The 20,915-nt window shown below is 37.3% G+C and overlaps 1 protein-coding gene across 3 annotated transcripts in view; it reads right to left on the reverse strand.

The window, feature by feature from the left end:
* Nucleotides 1–4,070: 4,070 nt before the first annotated feature.
* The window catches only part of grb10b (growth factor receptor-bound protein 10b), a 54,497-nt gene continuing 37,652 nt past the window's right edge, over nucleotides 4,071–20,915 (reverse strand). Inside the window, exons 1-13 of one of the 3 annotated variants that reach the window (XM_028470266.1) lie at nucleotides 19,835–20,534; nucleotides 18,168–18,324; nucleotides 14,310–14,425; nucleotides 13,836–13,910; nucleotides 11,954–12,091; nucleotides 10,881–10,991; nucleotides 10,301–10,399; nucleotides 10,119–10,196; nucleotides 9,889–10,005; nucleotides 9,587–9,653; nucleotides 9,380–9,467; nucleotides 9,156–9,249; nucleotides 4,071–7,683 (exon numbers count right to left, since the gene is read on the reverse strand). In XM_028470266.1, the coding sequence (XP_028326067.1) occupies nucleotides 7,537–7,683; nucleotides 9,156–9,249; nucleotides 9,380–9,467; nucleotides 9,587–9,653; nucleotides 9,889–10,005; nucleotides 10,119–10,196; nucleotides 10,301–10,399; nucleotides 10,881–10,991; nucleotides 11,954–12,091; nucleotides 13,836–13,910; nucleotides 14,310–14,425; nucleotides 18,168–18,324; nucleotides 19,835–19,879 (1,332 nt within the window). In that variant the 5' untranslated portion in view covers nucleotides 19,880–20,534 and the 3' untranslated portion in view covers nucleotides 4,071–7,536. Of the gene's footprint in view, nucleotides 7,684–9,155; nucleotides 9,250–9,379; nucleotides 9,468–9,586; nucleotides 9,654–9,888; nucleotides 10,006–10,118; nucleotides 10,197–10,300; nucleotides 10,400–10,880; nucleotides 10,992–11,953; nucleotides 12,092–13,835; nucleotides 13,911–14,309; nucleotides 14,426–18,167; nucleotides 18,325–19,834; nucleotides 20,535–20,915 lie in introns of those variants that run through there. The other 2 variants (XM_028470265.1, XM_028470264.1) reach the window with 2 other exon arrangements.

Here is a 20,915-nt window from a genome sequence, read left to right on the forward strand (position 1 = left end):
GAAACCCAGTGTTTTGAGTAGTACATCTGTTATTATATTTACCTTGTAATATTGTGCCCTCTGGTGGATGAGTTGGGATCCAACTCATAATAATTTGTTATATAAAAGTATGCCTATTTGTGCGGTTATATTAATTTACAAAGTAGGCTGTTGTTCTTTCATATCTGCATTTTGTTTCTTATTTTTATCTGCACACCTGGATATAGAGTGGGAGGAGCTTAAGTAGAGTTGTCACTTATGGTCAAATAAGTATGTGTTTGAAGGTTGGATGTACAAAGAGGTGGACAAACTCTGTACTCTGTAGTGTTATAAAGGGGTTTATTTGCGGGGTGCAAAGTAAAATAGTGTGTGCGATTTCCCTGGTTTAATTCTATGGGACATGCTCATGATAAATGTTTACTCATTTTTATATTATTCTTTTCATTTGGCATATTTTTCTGTAATGTATGTCTTTTGGAGTCATCGTGTGTATTTTTGTATCTTTCTGTTGTCTTTTTGTGCATTTTTTGTATAACTATTTTTTTTTTTTGTTTCCAATTGTAGTGTGATTCTGGAGTCATTTTGTGTATTTTTTTTCATAAATATTTAGTTTTGTGTATTTTGAGTCATTTTCATATTCTTCTTTGGTGTAATTTTCTGTAATATATGTGTTTTGAAGTCATTTTGTGTGTTTTTGGAGCCTATTTGTATATTGTTGTGCATTTCTGTTGTCGTTTTGTGTACTTTTTGTATAAATATTGTTTAGTTTTTTTTGTTTTATTTTACTCATTTAGTATAAATTTTATTATAAATACCTTACGTGTGTGTCTCTCCTCCGTGGATTCTCTCTCACACACGCGCATCAGCCGTGCGCATGCACATAATCCGTCAAAGGTTGTTGAGGGAGAACAAAACGGACGCGGAAGTACAACGAAAAACAAGACAGAGGAGGAAGTGGACTCCGTGATCGTGGGCGCAGTAAAAAGTTATATTTCTCCGTCTGAAGAAGCAGATAGTTTGTGATATGGTTGGCTATTGGCCGTCAGCACAGCTGCCGCACACACTGATGGAGAGACGGAGGAGGAAATGAACTCCGTGACCTGTGATTTAAAGGAAGTTTGAGGTCATGGGAATAATTTTAAATACCCATGAAATAATAACTTAAATAACTTACAAAAACGTTTTTAACATTGACCTTTTTTTAAAAAAAAAAACACAAACTGCAACTTAGTGACGTCATGAACCAGTGACCCGGAACCGGAAGTAGCGCGCTCAATACCGCGCCTAATACTGAGAGGGAGACGTAATCTTAAAATAAAAATGAACGTTTTGCAACACCGAATCACTTCAAAATAACGGATTCTCACACTTGGGGTATGTGGAAGCCATTGACAAAGTTTCAGGTCGAACTCATGCCGTGTGGGGGAGATAAACACACACACACACATACAAAACTTTCTTGCTTTTATGACTAGTACAGAGCCCGTCGGCAGCATGTATTCATATAGTGGGGGCTTAAGTAGAGGTGTCAATTATGGCCAAATGAGGTCAAAAGCTGAATAGGTTTCACTTCTTATAGGCAAACTTGAATGTGTCGTCCGGGCTAAATAAAATTAAAATAAACATTTTTGAAATGTCCAAATAACTGATGCACACATTCGGGCTATGTGGAAGCTGTTAAAAAAGTTTCAGGTTGAACAGACACTGCGTCGTGGGAGAAATTCGCTGCACAAACACACACACAGAACTTTCTTGCTTTATAGATTGATGCGTTATCGATAAGATGAAATAGATAGATAAATGTTGGACAAACTGAGCAGATCATAAAAGCACGACAGCATAAAATAGTTCAATAGGATTAATTCTGTATTTTTTTCAGTGTAAGGTATTTCTACATACCTGGACATGTTTTGGTAGGAGCTTCACTCTCAGAAGTGTGATCCGCTGATGTGAGACTTTTATTTGATGATTTCACAGATGGTATTGATCATATCAAAGGGGCGTGTTTGTGGGTGGGGCTTAGCCTGGATGCAGAAGTGGCCATTTAAATAAATTACCTGCTATAAAAATGATTATTTCAGCCGCAACGGCAGAATTAAAGTTACCACTTCAAGGTGTGGCTCTCAAGTATTACAGTTTTTCCTTGATTGCTTTGATGCATCAGTAAAGTCAATGTCCACATTTTCAAAACAAGGTTGTGCATTGCTATGAATCTGATATAAGATACAGTTCACGATTTGCATGTCACAATATAATATATCCCGATATGATAGCCTATACATTGCGACATATCACAATATAAGTAATTAAAAATGTCACCTTTACTAGTACAAAATGGCATGAAACATCATTCATTTCATTTTGTAAAACTTGTTAGAACAAGTAAATAGTAACTAACTGTAATTCAAGAACAAATATCAAAAACAATTGGTATGTTCATCAAAGTACCGGTTAACTTTTGCTTTTGCAACAGATTCTGATTCTGTTCTTAAATTATTATTTTCCAAAGTAACTACATACATCTATAAAAGTGCCCAGTTTGTTTCATGAAAATAAAGTGCCATCAATCCGAAATGCTTTGATGCGAATGTTATTGACTCCATTGATTTATTTTTAATTTTTTTCAAACTGCGGCTGCAAACTCAATATTACACAAAATACATCTAAACCAAAATAAAATCTATTAAAGTCTAAGAAATCAAGATAAAAAAAAAACATAAAATCTATCACTCTTCTGTATTGACGATGTGGCCACATTCCTTCTTTGGATGGTAGTCAATGGTGGTTACGCTCACGTTGTTGATGTTACTAAACATGTCCTCATTTGAGATCAATAATGACATTGTTTGACACAACCATGTTCACCAGAGAATGGTAGCCTTTGGATTCTATAGAAATATCTACATGTAATGGGAATTAGGAAACAACTGTACAGCAACAATACCTGTTATCCTGGCAGAAAATTCTGACAATGGATGCAACAATGCAACCTTTACTCTCAAAGGAGCCATTTTACCTCATCTCACCTGGTTTAAAGTCCTCCTGGATATATCATGATTTTATTTGTCATTAAAGGTGTAGTGTGCGACTTTCAGATCCCTCTCTCCCCATTGCTCTCTTGCCCTGCCTCCAAACTTTCTAAAGTCCCTCCCTCAGAGGAGCTAACAAGCTAACGTTAGCCAGACAGCAACATCACAGTAATATAACATGCTCTGTTAAAAGCATATTACTGCAACACTTCTCTCTCTCTATGTGCACACGACTCAGCAGCAGCAACAACACAGTGTCACTTACAGCAGCCAACACGGAGGCTGCTGCGCGCACATGAACAACACATGCACCACAGAGTTCTAGTGTAACAATTACGAATCAAACATAATGTAAATCAAGCAGCAGGGGGGACTCAATGTGCCTGTTTTTTTTTTTACACAAACTACTAGTTTCATGTAAAGCTGTCCATACATAGTGACAGTTTTTTTTTTTTATAAGAGTTGCAGACTGCGCCTTTAATACTCTGTAAGAAAATAACTCATTTCAATATTTTTTTTAAAGCGATAGGGAGCCATTGCAAAAGAGTCAAAGAGCCACAGGTTGCAGACCCCTGCTCTAAGTAAAAAGCCACTATTTATAGTGTGATGAATAACAGTTGCCCGAATTTCATTAGAAACCTTAGGCTTTCCAGCTATAGCTCCACCTCACACTCGGACCCCTCTACCTCTTCCATCCATGTTGGCAAAAAACAACAAAGGTGCTGCACCTTAGAAGGCCTGCAGAGTGGTTGATAATTAAAGATTTGTGTGAAGCAGTGTCAAGGAGGTGCTTCAGTGATTTAATACTGATGTAGATTGTTTCTAATATTAGGAACATATAGTTTCTGTTTGATTACCATAACTAATACAATGGAGTTTGGACTGCTTGAATGACAGAGGTTAACACATTTGCAATAAGTGTCTTATGCTCTGCTGAGACAGTGACGATGAAAACCCAGTGGAGCCCAGTTTATTTAAGCAGTTCAAAGCAATCAAGAAAAACTGTAAAATTAAATATATATCACTAATAAAAGTTCTTCATTCAAAAATACCAGGACACCATTTTTATAGCAACGTATGAATGTTTTATTCTAATTACAATAAACAGAATATATCAGTCCCTTATTTGTACAAAAATACCTGAAAAGGTTACAATTAAGATTTATAAGTCATTCCACTATTTACAGATCAAAGCAAAGCACATTATGAATACAGCTCTCTTTTCCTGTTTTCGTTTTGCATTCCCTGAAATACATGTTTTTTTTTTGTTTTTTTTTAATATAAAGATATATTTTCACATTACTAATTTGTACAGGCGTGTTATCTTGCATTGTGGCGATGTTATACAGAATGCCTAGGGATCGGGTTATAATAGTCATTCATTCAAAATTAGGTTGAGATGCAAATGTCTATTGAAAAGCAATTCTTCCCAACGTGTTTAACAAGATTTAATGAGTGTTGTTTTCATTCGTCTTTATTTTGCGTTGGCAGCTGTCATTAAATTCATGTTAAGTCAGATTTATGCGGAGGAAGAGGGATCAGCAGAGGCAAGATCTGTGCACCTGGCAACCAAAAAGTGACAAGAAGCTCCACTGTTTCTACTTGACATTGTCAGCAATTAAACCAATGATTTGTAAATGCAACCAAATATGATCTGATACTTCAAAGTTATGCGTTTATTGTTTAGTTAAAATTTCATGGCTGCCAGAGATTGAAATATTGAGTAGATTAAGTGTGTTGCTGATAAAGTTGTAAATCAGCTCAGGTAGCCGGGCAAGCATTTCAGTCCTTTAAAAAAATAAAACATTTAAATTATTTCAAAATGGATTCAAAATTCCAAGTATTCTTCAAAAACTAAATCTGCTTTATTTTATGCAAGTATAATTTTCAAGTAATCACAACTATCAGACAGGTGGTGCAGATTGGTCTGTAATTGTAGGTCCAGTATATGGAGTCCATCATCACCCTGTACACCATGTCTTCAGATGGACCAGTAGTTTTTCAAACATGCTCCAAGTCAACCCTGAGCTACCCAGTTACATTCGTTTCCTTTAGACGTAAAAATCTGGACCACTAAAGCACCTGCTGTGCATATGTCGACACGTTCATTGACTGAATTATTTTTCTTTTGCCTTTTCAGGTTTAAACAAGCTTTACAATGAGCGGTTCCCTCACACAGCATTGTCTGCTACATTCCACGCGAGGTTGATAGACTGAGGATGAGTGCGTGTGGAGTGTCTCCGTTGCATTTGTAGCAATATAATGAACACTGAGTGTATCCACATTGGTGGTAGACAAACCTCACAGTAAACAACTGAATACGCAATCGTGCAAAAGCGAAAAAGTATATAATTACTCTTGGAAGAACTTGGAAGTTCCTAAACTGGCGTGATGATTAGGTCACTGGTGCACAGTCAGCATGACACAAAGGTTTAAAATCCATAGCGGAAATATTACAATGCTTTACTATGACTGTAGGGCTGTTGTAATCTAATCTAATCTTTTTAAACTACCTTTACTGGATCGATGCCACTTGTGTCCTATTTCTAAATCTTCTACTTTTTTTTTTTTTTTTTTTTTTTAAATCAAGGCATAGCATTTGAATATAAATCTATGAAACATTTGTAAATCAAATAGATTTCATCAAAACATCTGCTAAGGTTGCTGGGACTTTAGTTTATAATTTGGTTATCAAAGGATGGATGTAACTATATATAATGTTACACAAGAGATTTTTAAAAACCTGTTTAGTCAATTAAGTGTCCAATGGTTGGTGACATGTTTTTTCCTCTCCAGTGTTAATTTACAACATTCCACCCATCATCCACTGGAATGTTTAAACTCCTGATGCCATAGTCCACCACTTAATATATCATAAAATGGCTAAATCAAATTAGGCTTTTCAAATCTAGAAGAAGAGGGGAAAAATACAACATAATCTATGCAATACACACAATTATCCCATCATTGATTAATAATTGTATGGTAATGAAAGAAATAAAAATACAGTACAGAACAGCGCTGAGAGAAAGAAAAAAAAAAAAAGACCATCTCAAAATTTCAAGTAATCAGCCACATCCAGATAAATAAATACATTTTGCTGCAACGATAATTAGCATCTGAAATAACTTACAGGGACCAAACAAGCACATGTTGTCCAATATAGTTTTTTGCCTTTTGTTGCGGTTTTAGTTTGTTGATGCTTTATCTTAGAACTATGACCAAGCCAGTTGGGACACCCCTGTGCATGTTGTAATAAAACCAACAAACAAACATTTCAACACAATAAAATAGAGTTCAAACATGTCACTGAAACAATTCCAGCTCTGGTGCTAGAGGGCTGCTGTTCCCATGGTTTAGATGTCCTAATGCAAACACTACAAAAGGCCTTAAAATACACTTGGGTAAATCAAGTGTGTTGGAGCTGCAAAGGATCCAACACAGGCATGACAGCAGCCCTCTATGACTAAGGATGCCTTCTAATTCTTTAACAGATACAAGAAAATACCTTTCATCCTCCCACATTGCATGAATAGGCACCAGTAGTTGTACCTGTAGTGATATATATGAAGACATCATCTGCATAAAGCTTAACCCCCCCCCAAAACTAGAAATGTACTTGTAAGTGTTGTGAGAATTAACTGAGGCATATCAAACTTGAGTTTGTTGTAGCTTATCTGAATGGTGAAAATTGCAAATATCCAGACTGCACCTTGAGGAAACAATTACACCCAATACAATAACTGTTAAAAACACAACAAAACAGCAAGTGGTGCATCATTTAAAAACAGACTTCCTGTGTAGACAGAAATGAGCAAATACCGTACATTTCAGAGAAAAAGGCCAATGCCGACTTTTAATGATTCACTAGCGAGCTTTCTTTTTAGTAATTTTAAAATCAGATTATGTTATCATTTCTTACCTCCTCCACTCTCATATTTAATTTAGACATCATCTCCATGCACACGTACAACTATTTCTTCAGCAGAGAGGTCATGCACTGACGAAGGCCACTCCCACTTCAAGTACAAAACTAATGGACAATAAACTTTCTATATTTTCTATAATCTTTGATCATTTCTGAGTAAAAGTTTGCATCAGGAACATTGGTTCACAAAGAGCAGAGTGGTCCACACAATAGAACGAGCCCCCTGATTGTCCAGTTTAAGAAAAACAGGAACAGATTCCTGATCATGATTAAAAAAAAAGTCTTGGGGTCCATGCATATTGACAGTGATTTGTCGCAAGACTGTGGAAAACATTTGCAAAATTGTCGACACAAAAGGCAGTGTTCATGTCGTTTATCTTTGTGTCTCCTGAACTAGAAGTCTTTTGAGCAAGTTGTACATTTGAGTCTTCAAACGTCCATGCAAATCAACAGAAATCCAACCAGTCAGCATTCTCCAGCGGTCTCAGGACAGTATAAAACAATCAGTTAATTCACCAGCTTCTTTAAAAAAAACAAACATATTTGCTTGCTGTAGGCAGTCAAATGTTAGGAGTCACAGGGTCACATGATCCAGAGACATTATAAGGCCACAACGGTGCACGGGTGTTTGAGTTTACAAGGCAGCACTCCTCTGTTTAGCTGGTAAAACTCCACCAGCTGAATCAGGTCAGTGAATTTGGTGGTTCCGTCATCAAGGCTGAAGAAGACTTGGCCATCATCTTCACACTGTGTGCGGCGGAAGAATCCAAGAGTCCAAGAAAGAGTAAATATAAAAACACCATGTGGGGAAAAGACAGGAGTAAAATTAGACTTAATCAAATCTTCCTCTTTAAACAGTAACTAAACTCTGAGGTTTTGATCAACAGGCTGGAAGTGCAATAAATGTTTTGATTATGGGCGGGGCTCCTGGAGCAGTTAAGACACGCCCAGTCCATACTATAAACTCTCTAAAGAACAATCTATGCTGTGCTAACTAGCTACTCAATACTCACTAAACCTCTGTGGTCACAATTCTTTCAATCAACCTACTCAGACTGTAGAGTCCACAGCTGCTAGTTTTCATAGAAGGGGCAGAGCTAACAGTGATGTAAGAAGCCACCAAAACTTCAATTCATGGTAGGGATGTAACGATTACTCGTAAGGCAGTTAAAAATCGATTCATAGGTACCACGGTTCACATCGATGCTCTGAAAATTGAATCGCAGTACTTTTTTTAACCAGCAGAGGTATATATTAATCCTTCCAGAAGCGGACGTGACGGGCGGAATCTGCTACTATTTTCTTTCTGGCCGCCATTTACTGTTAAACATGCTCATAAATGATTCTTTACTCCTTTAGCACCGAAAGAATATCTGTAATATTACGTGAATATCTGTAAAAGTCACGTTTTTCTATTAACTCTGTCTGCTAGCGTAGCTTCTCTTCTTCACTGGTGGAATAACTGCATGCCAACCGACCACTGGGTTACCAGCGCCCTCTGCTGGTCTAAACAAATATCTGACGTAAATACAGTAAAATGACTGTTTTTTTTTTTGTTTTTTTAAAAGTCCAATTGTTAAGGCACAAAATACATTTTCAGTTGCACTTTTAAAAAGAAAAAGAACTATTATGCAGTTTTGAATTGTTTATTATAGAGCCAGAATTTAAATTAATAGGCTTCTTCTTCATTTGTATTATACCTTTATTTATTTCATTCAAGATTTATTTTTAGTTAAATTGCATCATTTTGAATAGTTTATCAAGGGATTCTTTTGACAATGAAAAATAAAAGGAAAATAATATAGTATTTTCCCCAAAAAAATAAAGAAATATTTTTCAGTCATTTGTCTACAGTCCCATTTTGTAAAATAAATTGTGAGAAAATCGTATCGTGAACCCAGTATCGTGAATCGAATCGTATCGGGAGTTGAGTGAATCGTTACATCGCTAATTCATGGCCAATAGTAAAATGTATTTATAATTAGCTGGGTTTCAACCCATAGAGGGCAGTCACTCTTACATATTTATAACAAATCATGCCAAATTGAAACACTTTGATTCTTGTCCAAATCTTGACATTTTAATCAATGAACAACACTACTTCATGTCAAACGCATTTGTTTTCAGTAGTAAACAGCAGTTTTGGGCTTTAGTTACTCTTTAAAGACAATAAACGTGATGCAAATATAATATCATAATAAACTGCTAGATTTACTCACCGGTAGTATCTGGAAGTGTTTGATTTTCTGGTGATGGCAAAGCGTGAGAACAAATGCCTTGGGGTTGCTCTGACTGACTCGAAGCAGAAATAAACTGTGAAACCAACAAAAGAAGACGTCTGCGTGAATTATATCAGGATTGATCATTTACACAGGGCAGAAAATAAATCCAGGAACTCATTTACTGTGACTACAAGAACTATATGCGGCTCCAGGATACCTACCCATCTACTTGGCCTTGCTGGTGAATAATACGATGAGACTCTTCTCTAGTTATTCTGCCATGAAACCACAACTGAGTCATGTGAATGACTGCAGAGAATACATTAGAAGGTTTAGTAAACTTTGAAAAAAATATACAGGGCAATGTAAAACAGGGGTGTAAAAAGCTTAAAAAAAAAAAAAAAGAGGTCACATGTCTTTGTATTTACCTGAATTTAGTGAGGAGTGGTGCAAAGGACTGTGGGAACCCAATATGTTCATTCGTTGACTTCTCTTCTGAGAGAGATGCCAAAGAGAGACAACACATGTGGGGATTAGTTCAGCAGCCGATCAGGAAACAGCTTTTAAAGTATTGCTGGAGCAATGTGACAGAAAAACCTGAAAATAAAAAATTAAGTGCACAACAAATGTAAACTGAAGTTCTTTCATCTTTCAAAATAGGAATCAACCCAAAAATCCAAATTTAGTTTCCTCTGAAAAAAAAAATGTGCAAAAAGAGGTTATGTCTTACCCTCCATGCATACCCTTCTTCCATGGCTGCACTTTGAGCTTCCAGAGGATTCTCTATCACCCTGCCTATATTCCCTGAGAAATCCATAGCAACTAAGGAGTTCTCCGACACGCTCCGCTAGAGGGAGACAAAGCCACATGACAGTCAAGAAGAGGAACACAAAAGCTTAGCAACTCGAGCACCAAACACGACTCCGTCCATGAAAGACAGAAAAGACACTTTCAACTTACCACAGGTGTTGAAAAGTGTGAGAGTAAAGTTTTCTGTTGCTGAGGAATCTTGTAATTCTGGTACAAAATAATCCCATACTGTAAAAAACAAAGGAAAACAGTCAGCTCAAAAAACCCCTACAGAGTGTAATAAACACATCTGTTCCATGTTAAACTGGTACAATCACTTGTTATTGTATTACCTTAAAGAGTCTAAAAGCCGTCATCCAACAGGTCCTGCTCTGCTCATCTTCAGCACACAGCATCCTTAACTCCTTCATTTCCCCACGTCCTTTATTGGGCTGCATAGGATAACACAAAAATCGATTATTAAAAGACACTGCTGTGCAAATTCACATTTACAGGTTTCTGCTAAATTATGAATTCCAGTTGCATTATTAACATGCAAACCTGACTTGATGGTTTCTTAAAGCATTATAGGAGTTTGCTCCGACTTAAGTTGTAGATTATGATTTTAAAACTCAGACTAGTGAAGTTTGGTTTCATTCTTTTTGTTTAACTTTTTAAAATGTTGCTACATCCTGCTTCAGGGTACATTTTAAATGTCTTTTTTTTGGCCTGAAATAGCTTTTATTACCTGAAGTACTCTACCTGTAGTAACATTGCCTTTATTTAAAAGGGATTCCTGCAGCTTGCTGCTCAATGGTACTTGTACAACCACAGCAAAACGCCGACTATATATAAACATCACAATCATTTGATTCCAAATTTCTTTCGTTCTTCTTTATTGATCAGTTTCCTCGGGTGCCAACTGAGACTGACCTTTATACAGAAGCCAAAGTCTGTGGGTGCACCATGATGTTTTTTGCCAGTAATGACAGTAAAGATGTTGCTGTCTTCTAGGTCTGCGAGCAGCTGTAGATGCCTGGGTTCCTGGAGAGAGGAAAATAGACGAGGCTAAAACTCAAATAAATGTTCATAGGGCACAGGGAAAGCAGACTTTAAGCTGGATCAAAAAATATCAATGTTCAAGCAAACTTTTCATTTTCTTTGGTTTATTCCTTTACAAATCGCCGACAACTTGGCGGTTCCACATGTCTTCGAGGTTCCAGGTTAAAAAAAAAAAAAAACGTTACGCCTATGCACTTGCCCCGTTAATGAAGGATCACCTGGTTCCTAGAGATTGACTATAGAATTTACCCAGTGAAAACGATAAAATAAATAAATCCCACAAAAAAAAAGTTTATATTTAAATAAACAGTAACTTAACTCACTCACTGCCATTGATGCATATATGCGTCATTTCAAATCAAAACGCTCGCTGCCATTGACGGATATATGTATCAATTGTGTTTTTGGGGTTGCTTGGAGACAGTGTGAGCCAGATAACAAAATAATAATTTTACCATCAAAAGCCCAGTCTCAGTGTTGTTTTTGTAGTATTATAGAAGAAAACCAATGTTGAGGTGTCACTAAAGCAAAAAAATATATAGTTTCAAAGTCAGTGACAGGTTTTTTTTTTTGTCAGAAACTGGCAATTTGTGTAAAACTTGCCTCTATTCAACTGCTGATTATGAAGAACGAAACAAACTAAAAATTAAAAAAAAAATTCTGATGAAAGTAGAGAGTAATCTTTCCGAATCTGGTTCAGATTGTCATAGTACAAAATATTGTGTGGGTCTGTAAAAATCAGTCAAAATGCTCTAAAATGGCTGGCAATGAGGGGGGTAGCCATTCTGAAAATGGATGGCAGTGAATGAGTTAATTAACCACTTTAAGGTAAAATATTAAATTATATAAACATAGAAAATAGCTCCAACATATACATTCAGGAGATCCCAGTGAGAATTAAGCTTGAAGATGGACAATTTCAGTGAAACATTGAAATGTCGTACCTTTGAGGTTCCTTTAGTGGAACAGTAGAGCCCTGATCGACGCAGGAACATGTAAACTTTCTTCCATGACTTCCGGCCCACCTCCTTCATATATAGATGACCTTGGATTTCAGGACAGCTACTGGTTGCGAGAAAATTCTGGAAAAAGATTTTTAAAAAAGAGCAAAAATATTTGGGAGTTCACTCACAATTGGATCTTAGGTTAGAATAAAGACACTATGATGAACTCTGCAACCACATCCACCAGATTCATTGTATTTTATCCTTTGCATATGCATATATGGTCCAAAATGTAAAGAACATTCATTATCATCCTGTGTTACGAAAACAATTTAAAAATTTAAGTTGCAATGTAAAAAGTACTTAAGTACATTAACATTTAGGACCAAAAAAGGGCAAAAAAAAAAAAAAAAATCAGCTTTGGGTCATTAAAAACCCCAACATTAATACAAAATTACTTTTGCAAATCACTTGCTTGTGCTGCCAGTTATGCTTTATATACTCCAAATGTACAATTGCTGCTAATGTTGGTGCGTGCACAATAAAGGAACATTTAAATGTATGCACTCTTACATTTTTACAACAAAATACACCAAATTAATATACTTTAACTAAAATGTCAAGAGTTGGTCAAGAATCAATCAACACTCCCTTGTGCACAAATAAATTAGTTTTCAGCACAAAAAAATGTGGTTTTGGGCCTTAGTTACTCTTTAAACTTCTGAAAATTACTAATTATTATTCATAATCTTAAAAAAATTAAACAAAAACATTTTTTTCTTGTTTTTATAAATATTTTTAAAAAAATTCCAGTCAGAATTGTTTTGTAGGCTTCCGATTTTTTAAAAGTTTTGATTATTTATTACTTGTCAATCATCATTAAATGGCAGGTTAGGTCCCTGCAGCTGATCATGTGGCTTGTGGCTGTAGAATGCAGTGATCAAGAGGATCTTTCAGGATTTGAAGCACGTTTTTTTCAGTGTTTGGAAATATCTTTTGCTGGGGCCTCTCATGCATTAACATTTTCCAACACTTAGAGGGTGCAGGTTCACACGCTGAGAGATTTCAAAAGGCTTTCTCTCTCACATGCTACACCTCACTGGTTTGTGTTGACATGCGCTTCTGATAATGACAAATATTGCAAACACCTGTATGGGCTTGGTTGAGAAGAGGCTTGCTTTACATAGAGCTCCACTTTAGGAAAAGGACTTGTCTTTAGACAAAAGCCAACATGGAGAATTCCTGACCCGAAACCGAGTTCAGCCCATTCCCGCTCATTCATTGACTCCTATGTGGAGCATAGCATCTGTGTAATCAGCATAGGAGTTAAAAGCTTTCTGTGAGTGGAAAAGATGAAGGGATGGATTTAACTGGTGGTTGTGTCTCTGACAGCTCCATTACGTCGGGTAGGGGAGAGCCAGACTGCATGTAAACCCACCATCCATTAGGAACAAAGCCGTTCAGAGTCTTAAGTCTCTATTTGTTTGGCGTCTTACTTTTTTCTCTTATTCATGTCTTTAGCTTGGAGAGAAGCATGTGGCCTGCAGAGGCACAGACATTCAAGTGTGCAAATTTGCACAATGCAAACAGAAAGCAGAACAGGACAGTGTTTTCTGTTTCTGATTGCTTAGCTCAGAGCATCACGAGAGCTGGTCCTGTGGTGCGTGTATGCAGACAGTCGTGTGTCAACAGAGGATCTACAGTAGTTATTACTGACGAGACACGGCGGCTCAGGGTCAGGGGTGAGGTATGGCAGCTTGATTGTGCAGTATGCAACAGGTGATGACGCTGAAGTGTGTGCGTGTCAGGAAGACAAGTGACAATAAAATAAAAAGACGGGCTAGGGGAGACGCGAGCATGCATGCATGCGCAAAGTGTGTACCTGAAGGAGCTGCGACTGTGGAATGGTGTGATTGGTTTCCTGGCACCAGGCAACCATGTGCTCCGGGAAAAACGTCTGGTAAAAGAAGAAGGTAGAGACACAGAATGTTGTACAAGTGTCAATAATTACAGGGTGCAGACTCCTGACAGAAAAGGAGACGTCAGACAGGTTTCATTGGTCCAGCCAGCTCTTATGACACAAAATAACAAACAATTAACCTTGTATAAAAGCATAACGGTACATGCTAATATATTGTCATCCCAATATACATTTTTTCATATTAGACTAAACTTTGATCTGCTATTGCCATCCTGCCCCAAACTATTGTGGAAATATTCATAACAGAGATAAACAGTACTGACACAACACTACATAATTCCCCAGGTCTGTTTTGTCACACTATAAATGTTTTAATTAGATGAACAGAGTGACACAGAAAGTTGGAAATAATAAAATAAATAAAAATGCCATTACCAAAGGGTTTCTGAAGAATTCATATTTGGCATAGTTCTTCCTGAAGAGGAATCTACTTTCACTGTTCATGGAGGCCTGGACGTGAACCACTAGCTCATGGTCTTCTAGACAACGCTCTGAAAGGAGAAGAGAATTGGTTTTAATGAACATATGCACATTGGTGCTGCAGAGATGGAAATTTACCTGCATGTATTTAAAGAGTATGTTTTGTCATTTCTGGTGTGTATCAAAAAGAGCATTCTGAAAGCAAAAGGAAACAGTGATTCCATCCAATGTTCAGCCATGGACTTCACGGTCAATGTTTGTCCAAATAAAGCTCAACTATGCACAGTGTACACTGGTTACCAGATGGACTATGCATGCTTCTCATTGTAAAGAACTGCACATTTTATGTAGTTTAAGTCCTTTTACTAAAATTACTTAGTTTGAATCCTAATTTTGCATTTTGATTTTTTTTGCCTCAGTTTTTTCCAATCCAATGAGTTAACATGAGATTAGTCACCTCAATATGAGCTTTTTTTTTTTTTTTTTTTTACTAGATTTACACTCTTTTCTCTCTCCACAGCTTGATGTTTACACTAATTAGCTACTTTACCATCATTTTCTACCCTTTTAGATTTCCTTGTCCTTACCTCAAAATTAGGATTTGTTGAAAATATTATATTAGTCATCTTGTCTGTTTCCAACAAGGGATTATCGAGTTTAGTTATTTTAGCCGACACATTTAACAACGTCTACATGCATCGTTTTTCATAAAGGTGTTTTAGTCTGACTATATCTGTAAAATAAGATCAGCGACTGAAAGTGGTGAAAGGATGTTTAAAAGCCAAGTTGTGGCACGTCTTCAAAGGGAAAAAAAATCTTTTGTCTGTCATGAATAATGCAGCATGGAATTTACTTGATTTAATGGGGGAAGTATATAAACAATATAGAAATTTTAATGAAAAATGATCTCCAAATCTTTATTTTAAAGCTGTAGACTGGTTTGACTGGCTTAACAACAAAGGCTTTCTAACATTTTCAAATTAACACCTGGTGTTCATGTATGACAGTGGTTGCTCTGATTCATATCCTGTGTTTGTGACAAACCGGAACAGAACCAGATGACGAATACCAATACATATTCTTTTGACATATAAAACTGTATTACGTAAAAAACCGACTTTTTGCAACAACAAAAAAAAGCCATTTTTCTTATTTTTCATTTTATTGCTGTTTTACGAGGGTCCTCCTCTCCTTTAGCCTAGTCTCCATCCATCTCTACACACTGTCACGACTCATCCTTTTCTCTTCCCTTCATCCCGTCGCCTGTCGGATGACTCACTCATGTTCGTGACCGTGAGTCAGCCTGACAGCTATAACTCATTGTCCCACAGTGGAACTGGTTTGGAGCTGACAAGTGGAGGTCAGCGTTACTTATCTCAAAGAGCCATTTCATCCCATTCAGCCGCAAAAAAAAAAACAAAAAAAAAAAAAGAGCGGGCCAGGATGGACAAAAATAAGCCTCACTGTTCAAACACGGTATTGTTCTGGACTCTGAGACTTTCTATTCTCGTGTTCCACTCAACCACTTGTTCCCACTGATTATGGTAATTAATATGCATTCATACATTCAAAATGAAATACATTCCAGACACTGCAACAGTTTTTAAAATGCAGTCTTTTTAATATTACAGTATTTTTTTACATGATCTATTGATTTAAAAGTCCATTGGAGTACATGATCAGTTGAGCTTCATAACCAGGTACTTCATATTGTTGTAAATGACCATTAAAACATTATCCAGTGTTATCATTAGAGAATGGACATTTTTTATTCACTAGGTCGTTTATCTTTTTCAATTATATCAGCAACAAAATAAACCACTCGTTTATATTTTGCCATTCTTTACTTTAAACGACAAATCTAGATCAATCAGTGCAAGCTTGTTTGTTTTGGGGTTTTTTCTTTTGTGTTTGTCTGAATTTTCCTTAGGATTTGGCACCATTAATAAAGTCAAAGGTTGTGTAGGATATAGGCGCTTTAAGTCTTGCAGAGCGTGTCGTTGCCTTGTATGTGATCATCCCATACCAGTACTGTCCCAGTGGCCCAGTTGTGATGCCAGGTTTTTTTTAGAAACCAGATTTGTAAATCATTGAGCCAAAAATAAAAACCTTGAACCCTTGCTGCATTTCAGCTCACACATAAATAGAACCTAATTCCTCTCACAATAGTAACCGTTGAGAATTGATTTCCCCCAGTAATGTCGTGCACATTGTTCAATGCTATTTGTGTACACCTGTTTGCGCAGACACCAAAATGACTGAAAACTTAAAAAGTCACACATAGGATTGAAAAATATGAGTAGAATTGCAAGTGCTTTGAAGGAGGCATAAATGAGAAAATGGGTTTTGTAACACCCCCACCTAACAGCAGAAACAAACAGATTATGATAGATGATAGGGCATTATGTCAGCGCTTTGGGAATTGCACTTAATAATGAAGGGTGTATTTGATCAGTTACATTACTCAATATTAAGGCTGGGGTCTAGAACTTTCAGCCAACCGTAACTATCGTAATCTACTGTTAAATTTCTTAGTCTTAATACAATAACAAACGGACAAAATGTGTAATTCCTGTGCATTATTTAACAAAGAGAACACATTCCCATTTTAATGTTTCTATTTCCAGGAGAGCAGTGCTGTTAGTTCTCTTCATGTCTAAATTGATGAATTTCCAACATGAAAAGAAGTCTTTTAAATGCTTCATACATCACAACCATCATGTTTTTGATTTCCAATTCACAGCACTGTCTCTGTAGTGAAACATAACTGACACTGGGATCTAAAAAAATCTGATAAAGTTTTTGTTACAAAATTCATCATTACACTATATAACACCTGCTATTCATTTGCTAACGTCCTCACAAATCCTTGCATGTAATTCTGCCTCAGTAACAGCTCCAACAATTGATTACATCACATGTTTTACATAACAATCCTGATCACGAAGAGGTTTGTGTAGTTTGGAGTCACGGAAACAACCATGAACCAGCCTGCCAGAGTAAAGTAAATCCTATTGACATATCCGAACAACTCCCCTCTCAACCATCAACAATTACTTGCGCTTCTATGCAAAGCTGAAATCTGCTTAAAGCTGCAGACTTCACACCGTTAAATATACTGGTTGTTGTGTTTGTTCAACAATTAAATATAAGACCGGAGGAGGATTCTCAATGTTCCTGAGAAATGGCCAAAATAATTAGTAAGCTTTACAGAGGGAGACTGCCAGAGACGGAAGAATTGAGCTAAAAAATAAATTTTTCTCTATTCTTTCTATAAGACAAACCGTGTCTACACAGCTTTAGCTAAACTTATTTCTCATTTTAGGTCTTATGTCTCAGGTTAGAATCTGTTTTTCAATTGTTTCTTTACTATTGAATCTGCCTTGAACTGTCTGTTTTGTATTGAATCAAGATTTAATCAAGGCTTCATGTTCACTCAGCGTCATCCACCTTTCACACAGCAACAGCATTGCAATTGATTAGATCAAAGAATATCATGGCTCCATGCGTGCGTACAGTATGCACATTCAATCATGCCTAAGTGCATGCCTGCATGAGAATATGTGCCGAGCACGCATGCATGCGAACGCACCTGTGGAAATGAATGAGTTTATTGCATGTCTCACCCCACCCAAAACATAAAGAGTCTCTGTGTGAGCAAATGTGTGTCTATAGTCTCTGCTCTTACACCTATACGTGTGTGTGTGTGTGTGTGTGTGTGTGTGTGTGTGTGTGTGTGTGTGTGTGTGTGTGCGTGTGTGTGTGTGTGCGTGTGTGTGTGTGTGCGTGTGTGTGTGTGTGTGTGTGTCTCACCTAGCCCGAGCAACGGGTGATGTTCGACAAGTGCCCAAGTATTGTCGTCCACACAATGGCTTTTATAAACCAGGAACTGGCACAGGTCTTTGGCTGTCATGTCTGCTGGTATCTCCACAACTTTACCCATGCCATCTTCACTGAAGATCTTCACAATCTGGATGAGAGAAGAAAACAATACTGTTGAAATTAGAGACAATGTTGAAAAAAAGAAAAAGTTTCTAAATGGAATACTTTTTAATAAAGGATTTTCTTTTTAAAGCCATCTCAAAATTCAATAATTTTTGAATAATTCTACAACCAAATAAATGGCCTATTGTGCAATGTGGATTGCCTAATGACCCAAATATAACAAATGTGTTTGAATTGAATGCCTGCTGAAAAGCAGTAATAAGTTTGACACTTAATGACACAAATTACATCATTAGTATTAAAAAAACAATTAGCAGGTGAAATCACTAAAATGTAACAGTGTAGATCATGTTTGTCCTGAATTTGGGTGCTTAGTGAAGCAGAAGATGAGGAAGCTGAGAGTATGGATGTGGTCTCTGCAAAATGCAAAATGGAGCCAACTTGGAATGGCAACATTTCAATGAGCGCTGGAGGTAGGAGCAGGAACCAGGATTTAGCATTGCACGCTACTACCATACTGTGAGGTCCTCATGGTCCTAGTGCCTGACTAGGTGCAATGTTTCACTCCTGTCATGTCCTTATAGATCAAGGATTTATGTGTATTGCCCAGCTGGATGGTCAAATTGGTTTTGCAGGTCTACAAAAATCTGGAGCCATCACCAGGTTTGAATAGTGACAGAATTATGATGGTAACTTCTTCCTCATCATTCTCAAATAGCTTACTTGAATCAGTTACTTAAAATTATGGCAGCATATATGTAATGTTTATGCTACAACCAACAGGGAACATGTTGTCATTTGATGTAAATTAAATCTATAATCTAACCGCAATGTACAGTTGTCAACACTGTTCTTTAAAATATTCCCATATCCATAATAGCAGACATTTGCCTGTATATAAAGTAGTGAAAACCCAGATATATGTGACTATGTATGTATAAAAATAATTGATCCTGATGTGTGTTGTATGGAAGGAATAAGGTTGACAACTAATTTCTTTCATCACATAATCCTGGAGACATGACTGACACACTTCTTTCAAGATAATTTCAACCGTCGTCTTCTCAAAAGATGCTGTGCATTAACATTCATTAATGCAATACAGCGTACATAGAAAACTAGAGCAGCCCACTTAGCCGACATAGGAATCCAGCCAACTGAGCTTCAGGTGTAATTTATGCATACATCCTACCTACAGCACAACAAAGAAATTCTGAGCAAAAACCATCATATAACATCACAGTCTACACAAACCAAGCCTATGAGGCATCTACATTATCAAAGTATTCAGGATGAGTAGCACAAGAGTCTCAATTAGTCACAGCTTCTGACATATTTGGCTCTCCGATTACTCTAACATCTTAAATTAAGGCAAACTGCCTTAATTACTGCTTTAACATTTCATTTAGGGATGTGGTTAAAACACACAGCAGTGTAGTTAAAAGAGAAAAGTAGTCCAAAGTAGTCCAGAAATAAGACGAGTGGGGAGCACATACACACATGAGATAAGAGACACAAAAAGAGAGCTGTCTTACCTCCACGGCCCGCAATAAGCAGCAGTCCGGGGAACAAGAAGGCATTTTTAGACCGAGTCTAGCTCTTCAAACACCTACATATACACACTCAGCCGCCTACATTAACAAAGACAGAAGACTTAGTCTTATCGCTCCGTCTCCCCCCTCCCTCCCCCAAAAAAGCAAAAATTGAACACCTACAAATGACAGTTCAACAGTTCGTCATTTAGAAAGTCCTTCCATCCATTTCTAGGACAATGACTGTCACAAAAAATAAGAAATTGTCTCTGTAAATTTAAACCAGTGTGTGTACAAGTACACAAAGCAGAGGCACTGGTAGAGTCATTGATCAGATGGCAGCAGGTACATTAGTTCGTCTACTGCCGGCTGAGTCTGACAACTATCACTCTCCTCCTCTTCCCCTTTCTCTTTTCTTTCTCTTGCTCTCTCACTCTCCCCGTCACAAAGGGTTACAGCCACGGCTCCGAGGCACACAGACTCAAACCACACGCTCACCAACCAATCATAAAGCTGCAGTGGGCTGATGTAATCATTCCCACACAGACCTAAGCACACACACTTAGAGGGATACTCACAAGCGCATATGCACACACCTTCGAAAGTACACAAACTCAAGTAGACACACAGACGCGCAGTAATGCACACACAGCCAACTTTTTCAGACCTCTTCAAGCTCTCTGGCCGAGCTCAGTTTTGGAGTTGGATGCAAGAGGGTTAATTTGCGATGGGTGTTGGGCAGCGAGGAGGAAGCGGAGGAGGAGCAAGGAGAGGAAGGAAGTAAAACCGGGAGTAGGAAAGTTTGTCTTTGTTGTCTCCAACATGATCAGAAGTTGCAGGTTCCTGTGTTGCCCCCCTCCCCCCCAGCCTTACTTCTTCCCTTCATTTCCTTCCTTCCAGTGCCTTAACATTGAACTCCCAGCCAGATGTCTCTACCGCTCACAGCAATAACATAAGCAAATGAAATAAAACAAACTTTGAGGAGCCCTTGAGTATTACAACCTAAAACTTTTCTCCGAGTGCCTTACTTTCAGTTTAGATCCTCTCTCTTTACAGGAAAAAAAAACTGCTGATGCATGCACGA

The sequence above is a fragment of the Gouania willdenowi genome, chromosome 16, assembly GCF_900634775.1.
Source record: "Gouania willdenowi chromosome 16, fGouWil2.1, whole genome shotgun sequence".
Classification (NCBI taxonomy): domain Eukaryota; kingdom Metazoa; phylum Chordata; class Actinopteri; order Blenniiformes; family Gobiesocidae; genus Gouania; species Gouania willdenowi.